General features: G+C 43.0%; 1 protein-coding gene and 1 pseudogene across 1 annotated transcript; both read left to right on the forward strand.

Moving 5' to 3' along the window:
• Window positions 1–4,940: 4,940 nt before the first annotated feature.
• Window positions 4,941–6,432, forward strand: LOC138937317 (uncharacterized). Its single transcript, XM_070303483.1, has 4 exons — window positions 4,941–5,152; window positions 5,240–5,623; window positions 5,724–5,937; window positions 6,217–6,432. Exons 1-4 carry the CDS (start codon window positions 4,941–4,943, stop codon window positions 6,430–6,432), a joined length of 1,026 nt encoding a protein of 341 aa, XP_070159584.1.
• An 8,458-nt stretch (window positions 6,433–14,890) lies between these two features.
• On the forward strand, window positions 14,891–18,243 carry LOC138937323 (putative nuclease HARBI1; annotated as a pseudogene).
• The last annotated feature ends 5,209 nt before the right edge of the window (window positions 18,244–23,452 follow it).

A 23,452-nucleotide genomic window follows, 5' to 3' on the forward strand; every position in this document is an offset into this window, starting at 1 on the left:
CTAAAAAGAAATCTTAAAACCGACTAAAAGATATCTAAAAAAATCTTAAAAATGACTAAAAAGATGTCTAAGAAAAGCCTTACAGACTTCTAAAAGATATCTACTATTAGTCATCTTTTAGTCATCATATGGATAAGACTTAAATGTGACTCATTCGGGTCATGAGTCAACTTTAAGTCATCTTTCCGTCGACTAAATGCTTTCACAAAAAGATATCTTTGACAAAAATATGTCGAGTTTTTGTAATCCTCTTAGACGATTTTGTGCTGTATGGATTATTAATTTGTCCTCGATAATCGATAATCATAATAAAACCTAATTGTCCAAAATGACATTGATTAGAAGAAATTATTTCTCTTTCTTGTATTATTCCGCGATATTCTTATAATTTGTAACTGAATAATTTCTTTATTACTTTAATTTAATCACTTAAAAGGATGACGAACTGCTCTGTTTTACCCACCTAACCTAACCAAAACAATTATTTTTTTGCATACAGTAATCTTTTTTTTGGTTGAATAAAATAATAAATCCTTTTCCACGATTTAAGTACACATCAAAATAAAGGTGAGACTTTACGAGTTTATGTTAAAAAATTAAAAAATTACAGTTTTTTTATCGGCTTCTGGCGTCAGGTCGGAACAATACTTATATACTATAAAAGTTTTGCAATGTGTACGTGCAAAATAAGATACCTCTCTGCTTGGAAATGCATGAAAGAATATAGGTGAATGTTTAGAAATGTGTTTAGAGGCCTAGTAAAAAAGATTACTGTCTGCAAAAATTTCGTGCATATGTGGGTATGCGAGATCGAGGTTCAAGAGTAAAACAGAGCAATAGATTATTGCGTGATATAGCAATAGGCAGAACTGCAATTTTATATGAATATGAATAATACATGACAAGGACAGATATAATAGTACTATCTTCGTCTCTTTCGTGCGTGTAGAGTAACATACATGTACGCACTAACATTATTGCAGTATCTTTTCTCTCTCGATCATACGCTTTGTCTCTTTTTAATCGCTCGCTCACTATATACTACGTATCGCTTAGGTTCATGCTCCTCGTATGTTCACTTACGCGTTCACTCACTTGTATGAATAGTAGGAGTAATAAGCCGGTTCTAAGCCATGGTCCTCCGAGGAGAGGTGAGGGACGGAGGAGGATTTCGGTGGCGACGGGGAATGACGTCACGCGGGCGGAGAAGGATTTCGGCGGCGAGGGGGAAAGACGTCAGGCAGGCGGGGAATGCTTATTGCAGGAGCATAATTGGCGGGGTGTATTACAAAGGCGAGCGCCGATGTCCGGCTGCTCGAGAATTTATAAATAATATAAACAAGATAGAATCATCGCGGTGGTCTCTTCATCCTTTTTTCCAGGAAGAGTCGCTCGCACTATTGTACGTAACGTTAGATAATAAGGCGAGCGCCGACGTCCGACTGCTCGAGAATTTATAAATAATATAAACAAGATAGAACCATCGCGGTGCTTTCTTCATCTTTTTTCCAGGAAGAGCCGTTTATCGTGTTGCTTGTCGAGATACGTTTCGCGATACCATAACGCGATAGATTAAAAATATATAATGAAGAACGAAGGGTGTCAAAAACTCAGTATGCGATTTGAAAGCTTGCGGTCCGTATATCGATTGAAAGAGATACAGCGGGTACTTGTAAATTTTTGTGTGCCAAGTGTTTGGTGTAGAGAAAGATTTTGTCGTGATAATCAACAAAATGGAAATAGATAATAATAATTTCGAAGAAGAATTAAATGAATCGTCCGACGAAGATCACGCATTGTCGGATGACAGTAATTACAAGAGCGATTTAAGCAAGGACCTTACGGAACGTGTTGACAAGATAGTGCCTCATTCGCAAATTATTGCGCTAAACGGACATACAAAGTGTTGCGCTATATACTTTTATTATTCCATAGGCCATTTGCCGTATGTGCTTCGTGTATAATCGCTATAGCAAATACTGATTTCGGATACATGTATGCTGTTCGGAAGCATGTGATTGAAATATATGAGGCGATAAGTGGCCGGTCCTGCTCCAATTGCAGACTTCCGATGTATCAGATCTTTCCTTGCAATATGTGTCCAATTTGCACGCGATAATAAAAAAACATTATCATAAAGAATGTGAAAAATAATTGTAAAAAATGGGAAACACCGAGCAAACGAAACGCGACCTGTTGGAGCTGTCGCATCGAGTCGCTACCCTGGGCGAGTATTTCGCGTGGGCGCAGCGATGCGAGGAATTTATCAAACAGCTCGAAGAACACAGTCGTGTCAAGCGTCTGCGACTCTCGATCGGAGTTCGACAATCTTTGGTGGCTAGAATCGCGCGACTCGAGAGTGCGAAAACTCGATTAGAGAGACGGTTTATACACAGCGGTGGTGATTACAGTGGTGACAATAACGCAGAAAGACTCGTTTGGCGAGAGATCGATACCGCGTTCGAAAATCTTATACTGACCGGTGCGGTGATTAACGCAGACTATATCACCCGCGACAATTTCTCGAGGACGCCAAAGACATCGTGCTCGTATACGTGCAAAAAGTTATAGAAAGACACTTTAACGTAAAAGTGAACACTGTGTTCAACGGTGAATTCGTGTCAGGTGATAAGAGCGCCAATAAGAGTATTAATACCAAAAACTATGAACTCTTTCGCACGTCGGATCTACAGTGGTACGAGTGACGCATCGTCGAGCCCACGCTTGCCTCGCTAGAAGAATTTCAAGAACGCGACAGCGGATGGGCTTTGTCGCGAATCCTTAATTTAATTGTAAATATAAATAAATATAATCCAATGCGCGCGGGGTGCCATATTAAATTATCGTAAGAAATAATTATGAAAAGAGCGGTGATAAACGTGCAATCCGAAGACAATGCGTGTTTTGCGTGGTCCGTGGTCGCCGCTCTACATCCAGCTGAAAGTTATGTTTATCGGAAATCTTCGTATTCGCATTAAACGACAGTGCTGAATCTCCAGGACATTGAGTTTCCAGTAACTGTGAATCAGATAAAAAAATTTGAACTTCATAACGACATTTCGATAAATGTATATTGCATCGAGAAAGAGAACAACATTGTCCCGATACGTCTTTCGGCGCAAAAAAAGGACAGACACGTCAAATTGCTGCACGTGCAAGATTCGCAAGACGTCGGACATTTCGCGTGGATCAAGAATTTATCCCGCCTCAGAGCTCGCAACTGAGCAAAAAGAATCATAGAAAATATATCTGTGATCGATATGTATATTTAATAAAAAATACAATATATAAAATATACAAAAAAAAAAATTAATTATTTCTGTTTTTACAGATGTTTACACTATTATGGATCGGACGACAAGTTGCAGTCGTACATTGTAGACTGCCGAGAAATGAACGAGTGCGCCATCCGATTACCGAGCGATAAAGAAAAGTGGCTCGCGTTCAACAACTACAACAGAAAGGAGCGGCCACCATTCGTCGTATACGCCGACTTGGAGTGCGTGCTGAGGAAGACCGACGGTGATCCGATGGCGTCTACGTACACGAAATCATCAAGTATTTAGTATAGCTTATTACGTACATTGTTCGTACGACGAATCGTTATCCGCGTATCATTCTCGCCGCAGTACCGATTGCGTTTCGCGGTTCGTGGAAAAATTAAAAAATTTAGCGCAACACGTAAAGACTATTTTAACCACGAATATCCCCATGGTAAATTTAACGCGAGATAAGCGGGAAAAGTTTAACAGCGCGACATACTGTCACATTTGCGAAAAACCGTTCGCGCAAGACGACACGCGCGTACGCGATCATTGCCATCTTACCGGGCGGTACCGAGATCCCGCGCATTCAAACTGCAATTTAAATTATAAAAACTCTTTTTGCATTCCAATCGTATTTCATAATTTATCCGGTTACGATTCACATTTTATTATCGAGGAAATAGTTACCGCGTTCGAAGGCTCGATCAATGTACTACCGATAACGAAAGAAAAGTATATTTCATTCACTAAACACGTTAAAGATACCGCCGAAAAATCAGATTGGCGAAGCGATATAAAGTTACGGTTCATCGATTTGTACAAATTTCTCAGTACTAGTTTCGAAAAATTGGCATCGTTTCTAAATAATGAGAAACTCCAAATTTTAAAATCAAAATTTCAAAATTTATCGATCGAAGAGTTCAATTTATTGACACGAAAAGGGATCTTTCCATACAAATACATTGACTGTGTTGCACGATACGTGTTTACCACCGCGCGAATCATTTTACAGTTCCTTGACCGGCGACACTGTATCCGAGAGCGATTACGCAAATGTCTGGAAGCGGTTCTCCGTTCGAACGCTAGGCGAATATAACGACTTATACGTAAAAACGGATGTTTTGTTATTGGCCGATGTTTTTGAAAATTTTCGGTAGCGGTATGCAGAAGTGCGCTTTCTGAGTAAACTTTAACAAATCCAACAACATTGGATCGCTGCTGGGATTCTCGTCGAAGCGTATATTGCTGCCGGGACAGTGGCACCAATCGGACATACCGATTAATATCATCAACGTAAACATTATGTAACGTGACCGCTGATGCGTACAGCAACGGCAAACGCGTTCACACAATACATGAATTTTTACCGAGAGTGCCGCCAGGATATAAGATATCGGAAACGCCGACGCAGATCAAAAAGCACGATTGCTCGATTTTCGAGGAGAAGAGATCACCATCAGATTGCACGTACCACAAAATAAGCGTGCGATACATGAAATGCTCGTGTTGAACAGAGCGTAAGACGCGAGAGATAACGCGAGGTCAGCGACAACAACAGCGTCAACATTCGCTAATATCCAATTATCCGGTTGCACCAAGAAAAAGAAACTCAACGCGTCGAACGTTGAATTTTTACAATCTTTGGGATTTGCGGTGCGAAATATCTGAGAAAACATGACCCATATCCTTAACATCAGAAGCGAGCCGATCTTCGATGATCGTATCGTCAAGATCGAGACGCACACGTATAATCCGTACGCCAATACGACGTTTGAGCATAGCGACGAGATACGAATACCCACACAACAACAGAATCTGCATATGTTGCCGTATGAGAGTTTTTTATACATCGAGGGAAAACTAAACATAAACAAACCAGCTGAAAGGTTTGATGTGGTACTGGGAAATAATTGCGTCGCGTTCATGTTCGATGAGATTTGATACGAACTCGACGGTGTGGAGATTGATCGTAGCAGAAATGTGGAAATAACCAGCACACTCAAGAACTGTGTAACGATATCATCCGATAGAACCGGGATTATGAGGAACGCCGGCTGGGATGCGCATACTAACACGAATGGATACTTTAATTTTTGCGTACCGCTCTACATGTTATTGGGATTTTGCGAGGATTACAGGCGCGTGGTGATTAACGCACGTCACGAATTGATTTTAATACGATCGCGCAACGACAACAATTATCTGATTGGATATTTGGTGTTGGAGCCTGTGATCGACATATTCAAGATACAATGGCGAATGCCGCACGTCGTATCGAACGAGATTAACAAGCTGTCGATGCTGCGCGCCTTGGAAAGCGGACAATACCTCAGTATGGGTTTTCGCTCGTGGGATCTGTACGAATTTCCGCTATTGCAGCGTACAACCAAACATTCGTGGCCCATTAAGACCGCGACTCAGCTGGAGAAGCCGCGATACGTTGTTTACGTTCTGCAGACAGGCCGTCATGTCCGAGGATACGAGTCGATTCGACGACTGCAAATTGACCAACATGAAACTCTATCTGAACTCGGAATGTTATCCGTACGACGATATGAATCTGGATTTCGATAAAAACAGATGGTCGATTCTGTACGACACGTATCAACGTTTCTGCAAAAATTATTACGGATACGAGTATCTCGAGCCGAGTCTCACCGTCACGCAATTTGTACGTAACGGTCCATACACGATCGCGTGATTCAGTATAACCCGTTGACCAATGTTGTTCGCAAAATCACCTAAGTATGCGGGGGAATGAGACGATATAAAATCTATAATACATCAGGATCAATCGCAGTCTTCCTCTTAACATACTGATATAAAAAACGTCATGTCCGTACCAACGTTCGGACCTGCAAAGATTCTTCGTCGGGATGAAATTTGTCGTAAAGGAAGTGCTGAAAAAGGGGACTGTTCTGGCGCATTATATTTTTACCCCATACCATAGAATCTCCTTACAAAATCCGACAAGTCATGCGCTTCCTGGCTGATCGCGAATCATCACGGGTTACGATGGGAAGACGGAAACATGCCGTACGACATTGCTAAACACTTGATTAAATCGGCCGTGCTTGGTACAGAAGAGGACAACGATACGTCGACTCTCGTGTACGTCAAGGGATGCCAGAAACGAGAATGGCTGGTGGATTTGCTTGAGAATTAAGCGAGAGAAAATCTAATCATCGAGACTTTGGATGCTGATTACAAAGATATTGAATCTTTAAATAATCTAGATGTTAATAATACTAAACGATGTAGAAAATATGTTAAGAATTGCGCATTACAAAATGTATTAAAAATATTTAACTGGTGGTCGCAACGTCAAAAATTGCAATTCTTTTAAAATAAAATGTGTAAACATATTTAATGTTTTTTATTTCTTATTCTCCCCACTCCTTTCCTCGCGAGTCGTTTCTAAGAATTCTTTTTAACATTGGACGTTTCCCCTTCTCCTAAATTTTCAGAGCATTAATCTCCCACCGCATCATACGTTGACCGTTTCCCCTTCACCGACATTTTTCATAGCATTAATCTCCCACCACATCATACGCTGACCGTTTCCCCTTCTCCTACATATTTCATAGCATTGATCTCCCACCACATCATACTTTTGAAAAATAAGCGTCACATATATTCGGTTAATTTTTATACGATCAGTGTCGCGTCAACTGCTAGTACCGACGGTCAACTTCTTATAACCGAGAGACAAAATGTACTCCGCTGAAGGAAGCACCAGCAACGGTTGCAAACGCAATTACTACGTTTCACGAGATGAAATTAAGCCGTGCAAGAAACCCCGAGATGAAATTAAGTCAACCAAATCGTTTTGTCTATCGATACATGGGAATCGCTAATGCTGAAACGAGCGGACGTTGAACAACTTGTACAAACGCCTAATCATGCACCGATATGGATTAACGACTTAACAATTGAGATTGTTAAAATAAATGATGCGAGTGTTGTCAAACTTACGTTGCGCGATTCTTGCTGGTACATGAAACCGTCAACTATATTTTTCTTCTTATTCAAACTCGAACACTATGTTAATCACGAGTATTTAAAGCTGTGTGAGAATCTAGAAGCTGTAAATGAGAGTTTCGATCAATTTGTTCGGAGTTTGCAAAGTAATATATTTGGCGCCGAGAGAGATTCTGCGGTCAAAATCTTGCGCGAAGTCTATGATAAAACATCTATCATAGATTGCGAACTATTAGTTTATGCTGTGGATGAAATTTTGTCTGAAACCTTGAGACGTATGGAAATTTTGAGATGTATGGTAATATAAATAAATAAATAAATAAATTTGTTAAAAATATGATTATGTATTTCTTTCGCTTCCCTTCCTTGCATATCCTCCATACAAACCACACGCGCGATCTTAAGGTACGATGCCTCAATGCGTGGGAGACCCTCTCGACGGTGTGCCACCTTGTCGTGGTGGGAGGGCTCATCCCGAAGCTCCTCTTTGAGGGGTGGAGGAGTGCTAAGTGCACACCAGGGGTATTAAGGGAAGGGTTTTTGGAGTCTCGGGGTTGGGTAAACTCTTTGGCATACGGTTTCCCATGATCTCTCGGGGCAATGCCGGTAGGTTCAACCATGCCGGTAAGGCCCGAGAGGTAGGAGCCGATTGAAGTATGCCTACAGGGTAGTGCCCTTCGAAATAAATGCACTAGGGTAGACGAGCCCGTTAGCCTGGTAAGGCAATCGTCTAAGGGACGGAAACCCCGACAGAAAACCAATTGAGCTCATATGGATGAAGCCCATAAAGAAGAAAAAGTTACCACCCCAGGGTGATCGGACACCCAGGGGTCAGCGTAGCGGGGGTACAGTCCGGGCCCTTGCTGTGTCGTCATCGGACGATGGGCCAACCGCGGAGTTAGAGGCGAGCTCCGCGGGGCAGGATGCTATCGCCGAGTGGGGGGTTTAGTGGGTATTCCCCGGGCCGTTTGTTTAGGTCCGGGGCAAGTCCCACATAACCCCGTCAGCTCCGGCGGACGGGGTACGCGTAAACGCATTTCTCCTCCCTGCTCGGCAAAAAAAATGTGTGGGAGAAAAGTAACGCGAGGCGTTCGCATGAGCGTAGAAGAGGGATAGCGTTCGTAAGTTGGTGCGACAAGGATAGCGTTTATAAGACGATGAGTATGAGGGCGATAGTGCGAGGCGACCGCATGCACGCATGTGGGAGAAGGATAGCGCGATGCGCCTATATGAGCATAAGACAAGGATAGCATTACCATGTGCAGCCTATACTTCCTATCCATAAAATTAATATTAATATTAATATTAATATTAATATAAAATCCTATCAACGCTCGCTCAGACATCGACACCCGCCTTTGTAAGTATACCGATAAACATGTCCCGACGCGAATTCTAGCAGCCGGACATCGGCGTTCGCCTTATTATCTAACGTTACGCACAATAGTGCAAGCGACTCTTCCTGGAAAAAAAAGATGAAGAGAGCACCGCAATGGTTCTATCTTGTTTATATTATTTATAAATTCTCGAGCAGCCGGAAATCGGCGCTCGCCTTATTATCTAATGTTCCGCACAACAGTGCAAGACGCTATTTGTTTATATTTGTTTATAAATTCAAGCATCCGTATCAATCGGCATCCGCCTTTGTAATATACCCCGCCGATTATGCTCCCGCGATAAGCATTCCCCGCCCGCCTGACGTCTTTCCCCCTCGCCTCCAAAATCCCTCTCCGCCCTCGCCATCGAAATCCCCCCCGTCCCTCACCACCTCTCGGAGGACCATGGCTTAGAACCGGCCTATTACTCCTACTATAAATCTAGCATCTCAAGTGTTAGCATTTCACAAATACCTTTCAGATTTACTTGCATTGTTCTATAGTTCCTGATAAGTTTTAATAATAGTTCCGGTGATTTTACTATTAAAATTGCGTTAAAAAGAAATGAGATGCTAACTTCCGGTAATATATGATAGCATCTCATCATATTTCGAAAGTTTAATCATAAAAAAGTAAAATTCCGTAGAGTTCTATAGTCTAGATATATTTTGTTAATAGTTCTGACGAATAAACGATTGTTGAAAAACGCGTATTTTCGATGATATAGGTAAGATGCTGGCCGATTTTCAAGAGTTCTGCTTATTCGAAAATAATTCTCGCACAGTTCTGGGCATGTACATTGCGTTTTAACAGAGTTCTAATGAAAGAAAGTATTTAAGAGGATGCCGGAGCGACGGGCGAACTCCGACGGGTTAGCGCCCTCATCTAAACGTAACTAAAAGTTTCGGTATATTACCAACGCTTTATAGTTACGTTATCGACAGTATTACGTAGAATAATTAGAGTCAGGGACATATGCATATTTTAGACAGAGCAATAAAACCCAACTTTTTCGCGTTGTGTTAAATATGTGGAGACAGAAAAAATGTATTTCTACTGCTCTATCTCGTACAAGCAATTTTACAGCACAGATGTCTGTGTCGCATACATATTTTGAACACAATAATAGAATATTGCTCATATTGTCTCTTTTGATTTTGTCATGATGTGCATAAATATATATATACAAGGTGTATAAAAAGCACCGGGACGGTGAGATATCTGAAAAATCAAGCATTTTCGAAAAAATGTTTCAAATAAAAGTTGTAGGGTTTCAAAAGATCTATTTATTAAATACTATAAGTTTGACCTTGGGTGGCGTCGCCAAGGTCACCTTGAATTTTTTAAATGGAAATCCCTACTTTTTATTGCATATTCTTGTAGTTTATCTCGAGAGCTTTTCAAAACACTATAATAAAATATTTTTCATTAAGTACTTTTTGAGTTTTTTATATCTTAATCTGACATTTTGATATAAAAAATAAAATATATCGTAAAATATTTAATTTTCGATAATCTTACCGTAATACTTTTATGTACAGAATGATGAGACAAATCAATTAGTGTAAAAAAAAACAAATAATTGTTTAAAAAAATACATTGTAAATAATTATATTTTTTCTTAAAAACAATTTTTTTTATACTAATTGATTTGTCTCATCATTCTGTACATAGATGTATTACGGTAAAATTATCGAAAACTGAATATTTTACGAAATATTTTATTTTTTATATCAAAATATGTCAGATTAAAATATAAAATAACTCAAAAAGTACTTAATAAAAAAATACTTTATTATAGTGTTTTGGAAAGCTCTCGATGTCAGCTACAAGAATACTAAATAAAAAATGGAGTTTCCATTTAAGATTTTAAAGTTGAACTTTACATGACCTTCAAATGATTTTCCAAGGTCAAATCATTGTCACCATCTTATGGCCCCCTTGAAGCCACACAACTTTTGTTTGAAACTTTTTTATGTCAGATTATTGTAAGTGCCTTAAAAATCATGGCGACCGTTACGAGGACCACCCTGTATATATGAGACTTCACACATCTTACTGTCATGATGATAAGATTGTTTCCTCCCTCGCATATGCGCAATCGCGCATTCCTTTAGATAACATTATTTCTTTTACACTATGTACAATTGACTGTGTTTAATACAAATACAATACCTTTAATTTTTCGCACTTGTTAATTATTAAATTTGTTAAAATTGAAATGCAAATTACGAGTCCTTAACAACGATGCGCTTCCGCCAAGAAAAACGCATGCGCATGCTCCGTGGGCATATGCGCATGTGTTTTAGTTGCTTTATCGTTGAACGCACGACAATTAAACTGAAAATTAAAGATACTATATAATTGAAACATAATTAGGCGGAGGAGGTTCACAATTTGTTTCAAATACGAAATCGCAACGTGATGAATCGCAACTAAAATTGGGTTTGAGTTAGGTTATATCTTCCGGAAGTGGAGCCCCTCCCCGCGGGGAGTGGGACACACGGATTCCGCGTATACACTTAACAACGCGAAAGACTCCGCCCTTCCCTCGATTTTGATAAAACTACTGCAGTTTATTTAATAAATATAAATTTTTCGAATAGCTAAATCTTCTTTGCATTGCATTAATCGGAGCTTATGATTTAACCTTCTTATATATAAAAGGTTATATATATTTATCCGTATGCTCTGATAGCAGGACCTACAATGAGCCAAAAATGGTACTCGCTCGATTATGTATTCTATAAGGATAGAGTACATAATCGAGCGAGCACCATTTTTGGCTCATTGTAGGTCCTGCTATCAGAGCATACGGATAAAGGTAAGGATGAGACATGGTCGAATGATCGAGCAATTTTTTTTCTTTAGACCACTCTTGAACGATGAGAGATACAAGGTTGGACCACTTTTTTCGTACATTTCGACGAGATAAACAAAATAGGATTAATGCCGATCTCGAATCTATCACTGTTCACGAATTCTGCGACTTTAAAAATTTAAACAAATCCTGATCAAATAATGAATTTTTCTTATTTAGATCGCAGCACAGAAACTTTTTTCAAGAACCTTCTGTCGTAAGTTACTTGGATTGTTTAAATATTCTTGTGTACATTATATTTACATAATGAAGTGTTATTTACTATTTCATCATTTACAGAATACTTTAAAATAATGAAATATCCTCGAAAAAGAGTGCATATGGACGCGGATTCTGAGGAAAAATCCTCAGAGCAGAAGGAACAGGAGCAGCAAGAAGGTACGTATATCGAAGTTTCAGGTTGTCTCCTTACAACTACGTTGAACTCTACGTAGTTGTAAGGAGACATACTGAAGCCTCGTTCCATTTTTTTATTATTATTTTTTAATTCTTTATTTTTTCTTTTTTTAGGAACCAGTCCACCGTGTTCCACTTGTAGCATGCAAACTGTCACCTTCGTGTTTCACATGTGGAATACCGGCACTGTCGCCTCCGTATTCCACATATGGAACATCAGAGCCGACCGAATCGCAGGAGGAGCACGGACTCTAAGAGGGAATCATGGAGAAGGAAGCGGCTTCCATCATGCGGTCGTCTCCGTGTTCCACATGTGGAACACCAGAGCCGATCGCATCACAGGAGGAGCATGGACTTGAAGAGGGAGTCATAGAGAAGGAAGGGGCTCCCATCTGCAAATTCTTATATTTCAGCACTCGCCGTTTTCCTTAAAAAATATGTATAAGTAATAAAAATAAAAAAAATAAGAGTGTCTGTTTGTCGATTCTGAATAGAGAAGATCCTACGATCGATTCCCCATATTGGCTCGTTTTATAGAAAAAATATGTTGTTCAATTTGTGTTGTTGCAATGTTCGCGGAATAAATTAAGGTTCCGCAGGGATTGCAATAGTATATATAGGATAATACGATGCGACGAGTTTCTTTTTTTCATACATATACAAATTACAGGTGACGAGTTATTTTTCAATCAGTTTCTAAGCATTTACGAAGAATAGAATACTTAAAAACAATTAATTATTACGGTAGGCAACTTATAGGATACATAAAAACATGAGATCTGAATCGAATTGGAAGATAACCTTGTATTTTGCAGAAGAAGTAATGAGAAAGAAAGAGGAAGCAGATTAAGCTTGGCAGAGATATAAAGGTTCGGCTTATACTCCCGATACTAGTGAATATACTTCATCGGTTTAAGAAACATGAAAATGCGGTGTCATAGCGTTTTCGAATAAATGGGTTAATCCAAACCCGATCAATTAATCAACATATTTTAATATGAACCCAAGTTTTTTATTATAAGACACATGGAAACGCGGCCTCATGATACGTGACAGTGTAGAAGACGGTAGAGTGTCGATGTATTGATTCGGAACACGGTACACTTGCATTGATTAAAGTACCGTTGCAGGTCACATATAAAAGTACCAGTAACGGCGTTTTACCGCTTTGAATAGTGAATGTGTCAACCGCGTTATTATTGTTGTATTGGCGTGTTTGCTGTGCGCTTGCGCTGTTGAGGACGACGAAAAGACGTTTTGGACCAGATTTGAGTGTGCCTTCTCGCTAATATGAGGTGTAGGTTACTAACTACAGAAGTGTATTTGTAAGTATAGTACTGTTCGTTGTCTAACACGGTCAACATTTCTTTCCGCTGCTGGGAGCGACGAAGCGTCGGTATGGATAAAGTTTGTAAACCTATAAGGATGTTTTATTGTTTTGGATAATGGAAAAGTAATCGCTAATACGAGATTTATTGATACTGATATAAATGTATTACTTTGATGCTGATTAGTGTTATTAGGCATAGAGTGTATAGTAAACAATAGTTTTACATATTAACTTATACAATTTAATTATCTTGGCATAGAATATGAAATGAGATATAATGAAGAATCGCCGTGGCAATGGTAAGGTAGTTATTTAGATCGGTAATGATTTACCATCATAGTGATGGACGAAACGTTACTTACCAATCAGGAGGAAGATAATTTGTTGTTCGATTTATACCGATACATGTGTATTTGCGATACAAATTAAGTATCGCTAATGCGCATGTGTCGCTTAAATAAGATGATATTAAGCGACGAGTATATATGTGGCATTTTGGTATTCTCTTTCCAAGTATCAATTGTCGCTTTTTCAATTGCGAAATTTTAGAATTAGGACAAAAAACTTAATAAGGTACATTTAATTAAGATTTCTTAGAGGGGCGCCGTGGTCTGGCAGACATAGTGTGTGATTGCTGAGCAGGAGGATCATCGGTTTTAATACTACGATGCTGCACTGTTTCTTATAAGGAACATGTTGGTTTATTTGCGCTATTTTATTGTGCTCGGAATAATAAATTAAAATTCCGCGTACACACACACACACACACACACACACACACACTAAAATAGCATAAATAGGATCAGACAAAAAACGATTAAAACTTTTTTTTTGTTCCTTTATGGCAACATGATGTACTCTGATGGTAAATGGTGAATACCTTGTTATTTTTCAAGTCGACGATTGGAGACTTGGACCAATGGGAATCGAAAGACATCCCCAAGGCCTACAAAAAAGATTATATTAGACTTTTCTTCCCGCATCGATAGTTTCGGAGTTATCGAGCGTTAAAATTTTTACAAAATTACTAAGAAACGGGGAATCCTAGGGGAAAATTGCATTTTTTATTATTGAAAGAGCCTTAGTACCGTATTCATAGAGGGAACTTGTTCTTAAGACTACCTTCAGTTTGGTCTTAAGACGCCCTCTAGATTCATAGTCAAAAAAGAAGGCGGGATTTAAGTAAATTCTCAAGACATACCTTGTTCAAGATGATCTTATGTGGAAATGTCTTAATGTAATTTATAAACACATTTAAGCATGGGATTAAGACTACCTTGTTAATCATGAATTTATAGTCATTTAAGACCATCTTATTTCACGCACACATTGATAAATAAGATAATTTTCGCAAAAACATGTCCGAGGATGTCTTATTTGCAATATACTTGTAAAATATATGCTTGTGGACGATAAATCATATTTTTTATGAACAATATCAAGATTCAGCAAGGAAAGACTGACGGTTCAAAAACGTAAGGTAATTAAAATAAAAAATTATGCTATCATATTGTTGGGACATCGCAATCAGTTGATATTAATCTTGATTTTTCACAGGAACATCCTGAAAATTTCTTTTTGGAGGTTAGACTCCACAATATAATTGCTGTATTTAAAACTAATATAATCAGCATTAATGGAAAATTCAAATAATCTGGAGATGGATGAATTAAATTTTTCAAGTGATGAGGAGGTAGTAGAGGAGATACCGATACGTACTCCTAAACGATATTTTCGTGATTATCAAAATTCTTTTGAATTCTATAGCGAATGGGAGTTTAAACGAAGATTTCGATTTTGCAAAAATTCAGTAATATTAGGCATTTTATCTTTAGTAGAAAAAGGACTTGCTAGAATAAACAATCGAAGCTTGCCAATACTTCTTATTCTGCAATTATTAATATGTTTAAGATTTTACTTAACGGCAAGTTTTCAGGTATGTAAATAGTATAAATATATATTGTATATATAATATATTATTAAATAATTTAATAAGTATATGTTTTTGAAGCTTGTTTTAGATGATATAATAACAATATCACAACCAACAATTTCACGAATTATGTTTAGAATGTCCACTTTATTGGCTAGTTACATTAATCGATATATAAAAATACCATCGTCAAAAGAATCACGTTTTGAGAATAAACGATTATTTAAGAAACTTGGATGTGGTCATGGAGGCATAGGTTTTCCTAGTATCGATGGCGCAATAGATTGTACACATATTCGTTTGGTACATACTAAACTTCAAAATATTGACGAAACTTTTAGAAATAGAAAAGGATACTTTTCTTTGAATGTTCAGATACATATATACTTATTTGAATAATTTAAGAAAATATTACATACAAAAGATATATATACAATAAAGCTAGCTTATCTCGTTTTTTTTCTTTTTAGATTGTTGTTGGACCACGTACAGAAACTCTAGATATCGTTCCAGAGTAGCAAGAAAGTAAACACGATAACCGTATTTTTCAAAATTCTCGCATGTACAGGGTGGTCCTCGTAACGATCGCCACGATTTTTAAGGCACTTACAATAATCTGACATAAAAAAGTTTCAAACAAAAGTTGTGTGGCTTCAAGGCGGCCATAAGATGGTGACAATAATTTGACCTTGGAAAATCATTTGAAGGTCATGTGAAGATCAACTTTAAAATCTTAAATAGAAACCCTCATTTTTTATTTAGTATTCTTGTAGCTGACATCGAGAGCTTTCAAAACACTATAACAAAGTATTTTTTTATTATGTACTTTCTGAGTTATTTTATATTTTAATCTGACATATTTTGATATAAAAAATTGAATATCTCGTAAAATATTTAGTTTTTGATAATCTTACCGTAATACTTCTATGTACAGAATAATGAGACAAATCAATTAGTATAAAAAAAATTGTTTTTAAGAAAACTATTTACAATGTATTTTTTAAAACAATTATTTGTTTTTTTTGGGCACTAATTAATTTGTCTTATTATTCTGTACATAGAAGTATTACGGTAAAATTATCGAAAACTAAATATTTTACGAAATATTTTATTTTTTATATCAAAATATGTCAGATTAAAATATAAAATAACTCAAAAAGTACTTAATGAAAAATACTTTATTATAGTGTTTTGAAAAGCTCTCGATGTCAGCTACAAGAATACTAAATAAAAAATGGGGGTTTCCATTTAAGATTTTAAAGTTGACCTTTACATGACCTTCAAATGATTTTCCAAGGTCAAATCATTGTCACCATCTTATGGCTCCCTTGAAGCCACACAACTTTTGTTTGAACCTTTTTTATGTCAGATTATTGTAAGTGCCTTAAAAGTCGTGGCGACCGTTACGAGGACCACCCTGTATATGCGATATAAGCAAAGCGAACTAGATGGAATGCTCGCGGGATATACTGGATATCCCATTTTTACTTACGCCGATTGGTAATTGTTCAAAATTGCAATATTAACTTTTGTCTCTAAAGCTTAACGGCGAACGTCGCCATCAAATTCAAACGAGTGCCTCGATAAATAAAACACGAGCGAGAATAAATAGCGTCGCGGTCACCCGCTCGGTGCGTGATCGCGTGATTCTCATAGTGAAAAACCATGACAAACACCTAGTTCTCGAACGTTCGATACCGAAAAACTCTTGTTATCTCCTTCGGCTGAGCGTGAGCTTCCGCGATCGGTCGATTTAGTTACCTATGATAACGACTCGAGCCATTCGAAAATCATCGCTTTTCTCACTTTTCATTTTCGCTAATTGTCGCTTGTGTCGCACACGCAGTAGGCTTACTCTTCTCACACTCATTACGAAGAGTTTCGCATTCGACCGCTTTTCACTTTCTTGCTGCGGTCAGTTCTTTATTAATGTTGCCGATCATTCTTGAACTTTTACTGTTAAGCTAGTATAACATTGTGTAAGTGGGGAGTCCGAGAGCTTTGAATCGTTCATCGCATCGCGTTTGTCTTCTGTCTCGCGCTAAAATCCATCCTGCGTCAAGATTTCCGTTCTCGCGAGGTCATCTAGCAAGAGAACTTTCAAGATTGCTGAAACACGGAAAAAAGCAAGTCATAGAGGGACCTTAAGAAGATTCCCGATCTTAAACGCGGGATACGTGTCGTCGCTCGCTCCACGAGTTTTCGAATAAACTGTAACGACAGGGCCGTTACTACAGGCCGTGTACCGGCAAAATATATCGATATATACACCCGCACGACTCGCTTATTGCACCCAGCTCTACCTGTCCCGCTACCGCCATCTTGCTTGCCGCACGCATCCGGTCTCACTCTCAATATGCGCTATCTCTCTCGGCATGCGCTCACCGGCACGCTCTATCTCTCTCGCGGGGTCTCCACGCGGTACCGACTCCCACCGCCGGACCGACGGCGCCCAGTTGGGGACGCCGGCCGGGTATATAAGCCCGGCCGGCCGAGACATCAGGACCAGATCTTATCCCGACCTGCTCCTGATACCGATCTCACCCTACCGACTACTTCTTGGGGCTGAGGCTGAACTCAGCTCTGTCGGGTTGTACCGACACGCTCTACCTGGAGTCGAGGCTGCCCTCGACCCCGCCGGGTTGGACCGGCTCCTGCCTACATCGTTCCTGGAGTCGAGATTGCCCTCGACCCCGCCGGGTTGCACCGGCTCCCGCCTCTACCTGGGGCCAAGGCTGTACTTGGCTCTGTCGGGCTGAATCGACTTCCGTTGCTCAGGCAGTGCTCGACGTGACACTCGAGCCTGCTGGCAATACCTAGCCGCCTACCCTGACAGTAGCTTATAAGTGCATGTACAGACCGCGCTGTAGATATTTGCCGCATGATATATATAAGTCCGATAGCTATAACCGCGATAGTTGATAAGCCGCCTGTAGATATCACACCGTAATCTTAAGCCCGTTAGCTATAAGTCCGCTAGTTCTAAGTCCGCTAGAAGTAAGCCTGTTAATGATAAGTCCGCTAGAAATAAGCCTGCTAGTCCTAAGAGCCTGCTAGTTATAACCGCGCCGCCTAAATAGAACCGCCGTAGAAATTAAGCCGCGTCCACTCTGCGCTACCGCCGCATGCCGCCTTGCGCTTCTCGCCGCTTACCGCTTCGCGCCCGCCGCTTTGCACACATCGCCCCACGCCTGATACCCGCTCTCTGCCTACCACACGCTGACCAACATTGCCTGGCCCTGCACGCTGCTCTGTATATATTTGCTTCTAACTAAAATAAACTATCTTTTCGACCTATACTGTGTTCTCGTAAGCTTGAGTCTCCCCTTCTCTCGAACCCGGACACTGACGAGCCGATCCGAACGTCGAGCGAGGTGATCGCGTTACATGGCGCCCCAACAGGGACCTGCCCAGTAGAGACTCCAGCTTGCGTACGCACCCCGATGAAAATCTCTTGGATATACGCGCTTACGAAAGTCCAGCTCATGACTCTTCTAGTCACGCACGGTCTCGATAGTACCGGAACCCTTGATACGTTGCAACATCGACTGCGTCAATTCGTAACCCAAAACCTAGATCTGTTCCCCGAACACGATACCGCCGACAACGAAGAAGACACAACGCCAGGCCGAGCCGAACCGACCCCTGACCGTACCGAACCGTAACTATCCGACTCCACCGCGGTTCTAGACCGAATGTGCAAATGGGGCCTTTGCTTTGACGGCAAAGATCCGTTCGCGTTCCTCGAGAGGTTAGAGGAGCTAAAGCGATCCTACCGCTACGCCGACGAATTGTTTCTTTTAGGGCTACCAGAGATGTTGCGAGGAAACCCGTTGTTATGGTACCGTAACAACTACGAAGACTGGACGACCTGGGACGCCTTCCGGCTGAAATATTTCCCACCCGATTACCGCGATCAGCTCCGACAAGATGTCCAGGCCCGAAGGCAAAGACCGGGGGAAGCCTTCGACGAGTACGCCACGGACCTGCTAACGATCTTGAGACGCGCTGGGGGCTACTCACCACAGGAGAAGGCTCGCTTGCTCTACGGTAACTTGCACTTAAATTACCAGCTCTACATCCGGTCAACCGAGGCTACCAGCGTCGCGGAGCTAAGTGCCAGGGCCGCCGAGCACGAAAAGGTCCTGCGTCGGCAAAAGGAGGAACAGCCACTGGTCCGAAGCATGCCTAGCCCGCCGGTCGCCGCAGCCACCTACAGCAGAGAGGAATGCTGTTGGCGGTGCAAGCAACGAGGACACAACCGCCTGGACTGCAAACGACCGCCCCGCAAGTTCTCTTCCCGCTGCGGCAAAGACGGCGTGTTCACCCGAGACTGCCAACCGTCGGGAAACGACACACAGGCCGGGGGACCAGCGGCCACCGCCCGACCCGACCGCACCGCATAAAGTTCACGCCTAGGCCGCACCTCAAGATCCAGCTGCTCCGCCGACATCTGTGGGCCCTGCTCGACTCCGGCTCCGAGGTCTCGTTTGTGAGCCCAGCCATGGCGAAACGAGCCAGGTACTGCGGCCACCCCCCTTAGGGGGTAACCCAGCAGATTAACCCGGCCGACGGCACCACGGTCCCGATCACTCAGACGGTGAACCTACCGATCACCATTACCGACCGCACCGTGACCCACACGTTCCAGGTCATGCCGAACCTTAGCGGGCCCATCCTAATCAGAATCGATCTCTTGGGGTAGCCATGCCCGCGCCTCCGGCCGCCACGATCAGCAATCAACCCGCGGTAGGGGAAATCTCGGCAGGACTAACGCCACGCACCCCCGACGAAGACCGACGACTACAAGAATTCCTGCGCCACGAACTGGCTGCGTTCGAAACTGTGTGCAGCCCAACGGACCGCATAGAGCACCGGATTCGCCTGATTACCGATCAGCCGGTTAAACAGCGCTACCGACTGCGTAATCCGGCCATGCAGGCCGTCATTAATCAAGAGGTCCAGAAAATGGAGGAAGCCGGTATCATCGAGCCATCGCATAGTTCGTGAAGCTCCCCGGTCGTACTAGTCAAGAAAAAGGAGAGCACCTACCGATTTTGCATCGACTTCCGAAAACTCAACGACGTGACGCAGAAGGACGCCTATCCTTTGCCACACATTGCGGCCACCCTCGACAAACTCCGAGGCGCGAAGTACCTGACCACGCTAGATCTCAAGAACGGGTATTGACAAGTACCGTTGGCGCCCGAAAGCCGACCGGCCACGGCGTTCGCCGTCCCGGAGAGGGGACTGATGCAGTTCAGAAGGATGCCGTTTGGGCTGTCCTCGGCCCCCGCCACCTTCCAACGCCTCCTAGACTCAATCCTCGGGCCCGAACCAGAGTCACACGTCCTCGTGTACTTGGACGACATCGTCGTGGCCAGCCCCACGTTCAAGGCGCACTTGGGCCACTTAGCCGAGGTTTTGCGACGCCTGCGAACCGCGAAACTCCGCTCAACGTAGACAAGTGCCACTTCTGCTAGGACAGCCTACGGTCCTTGGGCCACATTGTCAACCGCCGCGGAATCCATACCGACTCAGCCAAGGTGAGCGCCATCACCGAGTGGCCAACGCCCACTAACTTCCAGCAAGTACGCCAGTTCCTAGGCCTGGCGTCATCCCTTTCGACGGTGTGCAACCTTGACGTGGTGAAGGGGCTCACCCTGAAGCTCCTCTTGGAGGAGTGGGAGTGGCCTTCACTTGGACACAGTACAATTGGACACGGTGCAAATGGACACGAGATTGTGCACACGGTCCAATTGGACACAGTGCATTTGGACACAGTAATTTTGAATACAGTAGCTTTTGGACACATAAGAAAATACGCATCGTTTACTTGGACACCGCTCAATTGAACACTGTTCATTTGGACACCGTTCGTTTGGACACAGAAAGATGCGCACCGTTCATTTGGACACCGTTCGTTTGGACACCGTTATTTGCCCACCGTTCGTTTGGACACCGTTCATTTGCCCACCGTTCGTTTGGACACAGTTCATTTGCCCACTGTTCGTTTGGACACCGTTCATTTGCCCACCGTTCGTTTGGACACCGTTCATTTGCCCACCGTTCGTTTGGACACCGTTCGTTTGGACACCAAAATTTGATTTAAGTTATACGACGTAATTCGCACCAAATTTTCGTTTTAAATAAGAAATAGGTTTGGGTTAGGTTATATCTTCCGGAAGTGGAGCCCCCCCGCAGGGGGGGCGGAACCCACTGTATCCATGCATGACATCCAAATATGCGAAAAGCTAAACAAAGTGCTAAAAGCAATGTAAAATTAATGACATCAGTATCAGAGATATATAAGCATGAATATATTTTATTTTGACAGATATTATAACCTTCAAATGTATCTCCTTTTCACGATTTCATATTTTACATAGATTTACCAGTATAAAGTGTTATAAGAATACTGATTATATTTTCCCAAAATGATTTTTATTTCTCTTCATCTGTTACATATTCAAACAAACAGTGCGCATGTTTCTGTGTACAAATGAACGGTGTCCAAACGAACGGTGGGCAAATGAACGGTGTCCAAACGAACGGTGGGCAAATGAACGGTGTCCAAACGAACAGTGGGCAAATGAACAGTGTCCAAACGAACGGTGGGCAAATGAACGGTGTCCAAACGAACGGTGGGCAAATAACGGTGTCCAAACGAACGGTGTCCAAATGAACGGTGCGCATCTTTCTGTATCCAAACGAACGGTGTCCAAATGAACAGTGTCCAATTGAGCGGTGTCCAAGTAAACGATGCGTATTTTCTTATGTGTCCAAAAGCTACTGTATCCAAAATTACTGTGTCCAAATGCACTGTGTCCAATTGAACCGTGTGCACAATCTCGTGTCCATTTGCACCGTGTCCAATTGTACTGTGTCCAAGTGAAGGCCACTCCCCGGAGCGTATAGACCTCCCGGGTCTGGGCATCGCCGACTCGCGTGTTCAGGGGGCCATGAACGGGGGGATCCTGATTGATATCCCCAGGCCAGTCAGGGCCCACGAGGAGGACCCGGAGCCTCCCACATCCGCCGAACTGGCGGACAGGCTAGTGGAGAGCCTTAGGAGGGTCCGGGTTGCCCGGCCCACTAAGTTCGCGGAGATGCGACTTAGAGGGCTGGACAGCTCGGTGACCCTCGGCTGGCGGTGGCCGGGAGGGTGCGCGTAGGGTGGACGTGGGCACAGGTGGAGGTGCTCCGCGCCCGCCGCCTGCAGTGCTTCCGCTGCCTGGCGATCGGCCAGCGGTGCACGGGAGGGGAGGATCGGTCCGGGCTATGCTACCGGTGTGGCAAGCCCGGCCACCTCGGTGCGAGGGGACCCCGAGTTGCCCGATCTGTTCGGGACTCGGGCGCCGAGCATCGCTTGAGGGGTAGGGGGTGTAACCCCTTCCTTTGGGCGAGGAAGGGAAAGGGGGGAGGCTACCCGAGGTACCTCGGGGAGCCTTGGGCCGGGCGCAGGAGCCCGATCCCTCCGGGGCGTGTTCCGTCCCGGAGCCCTCGACTGCCCAAGGGGCAGGTGGGAAAGGGGGTAATCAGAAAATGGAGGTGGAATAGCCCCTACACCCTCTGATCACCCGTTGGAGGAAAGCGCCAGAGGGCGCGCCCTGAGGTAGGGTTACGGAGGAAAGGCGCTGGGAAGCGTCCGGATGTGTGGCCCGGCGGTGGTTATAGAGCGTAAGCACATCCCACCATCGGGCCGTGAAACGCCAGGTAGGAGCCTGGCACCACGGGGGAGGTTTTAGTGGGTATTCCCCGGGCCGTTTGTTTAGGCCCGGGGGGAGTCCCACATACTCCTACCCACTGAAATATGGGCAGGAAATGCGTAAAGGCATTTCCCCTCCCTGCTAAGGCTAAAAAAAAATGGCCTGACGTCATGGTACCGGCGCTTCATCGCGGACTTTTTCACCGTCACCGCGCCCCTGACCCGCCTAACCCGGAAGAATGCGCGGTGGGCCTGGACCGCCACCGAGAACGAGGCCTTCCAATGCCTTAAAACCGCCCTGACGGCCGCCCCGGTGCTTGCATGCCCGGACTTCGAACGACCGTTCACGCTACAGACGGACACCAGCACGCACGGGCTCGGAGCCGTGCTTACGCAGCAACTCGACGAGGGCGAACGAGTGATTGCCTACGCCAGCCGAACGCTAAACCACGCCGAGCGGAACTATAGTGCGACCGAACTCGAATGCCTTGCCGTGGTATGGGGGATACGCAGGATGCGAGATTATCTGGAAGGGTACCGGTTCACCGTGCTCACCGACCACCAGCCGGTGGCTGCAACGC

Source organism: Polyergus mexicanus, unplaced genomic scaffold, assembly GCF_030449975.1.
Source record: "Polyergus mexicanus isolate NDT 795.1 unplaced genomic scaffold, iyPolMexi1.0 SCAF_1, whole genome shotgun sequence".
Taxonomy (NCBI): Eukaryota; Metazoa; Arthropoda; class Insecta; order Hymenoptera; family Formicidae; genus Polyergus; species Polyergus mexicanus.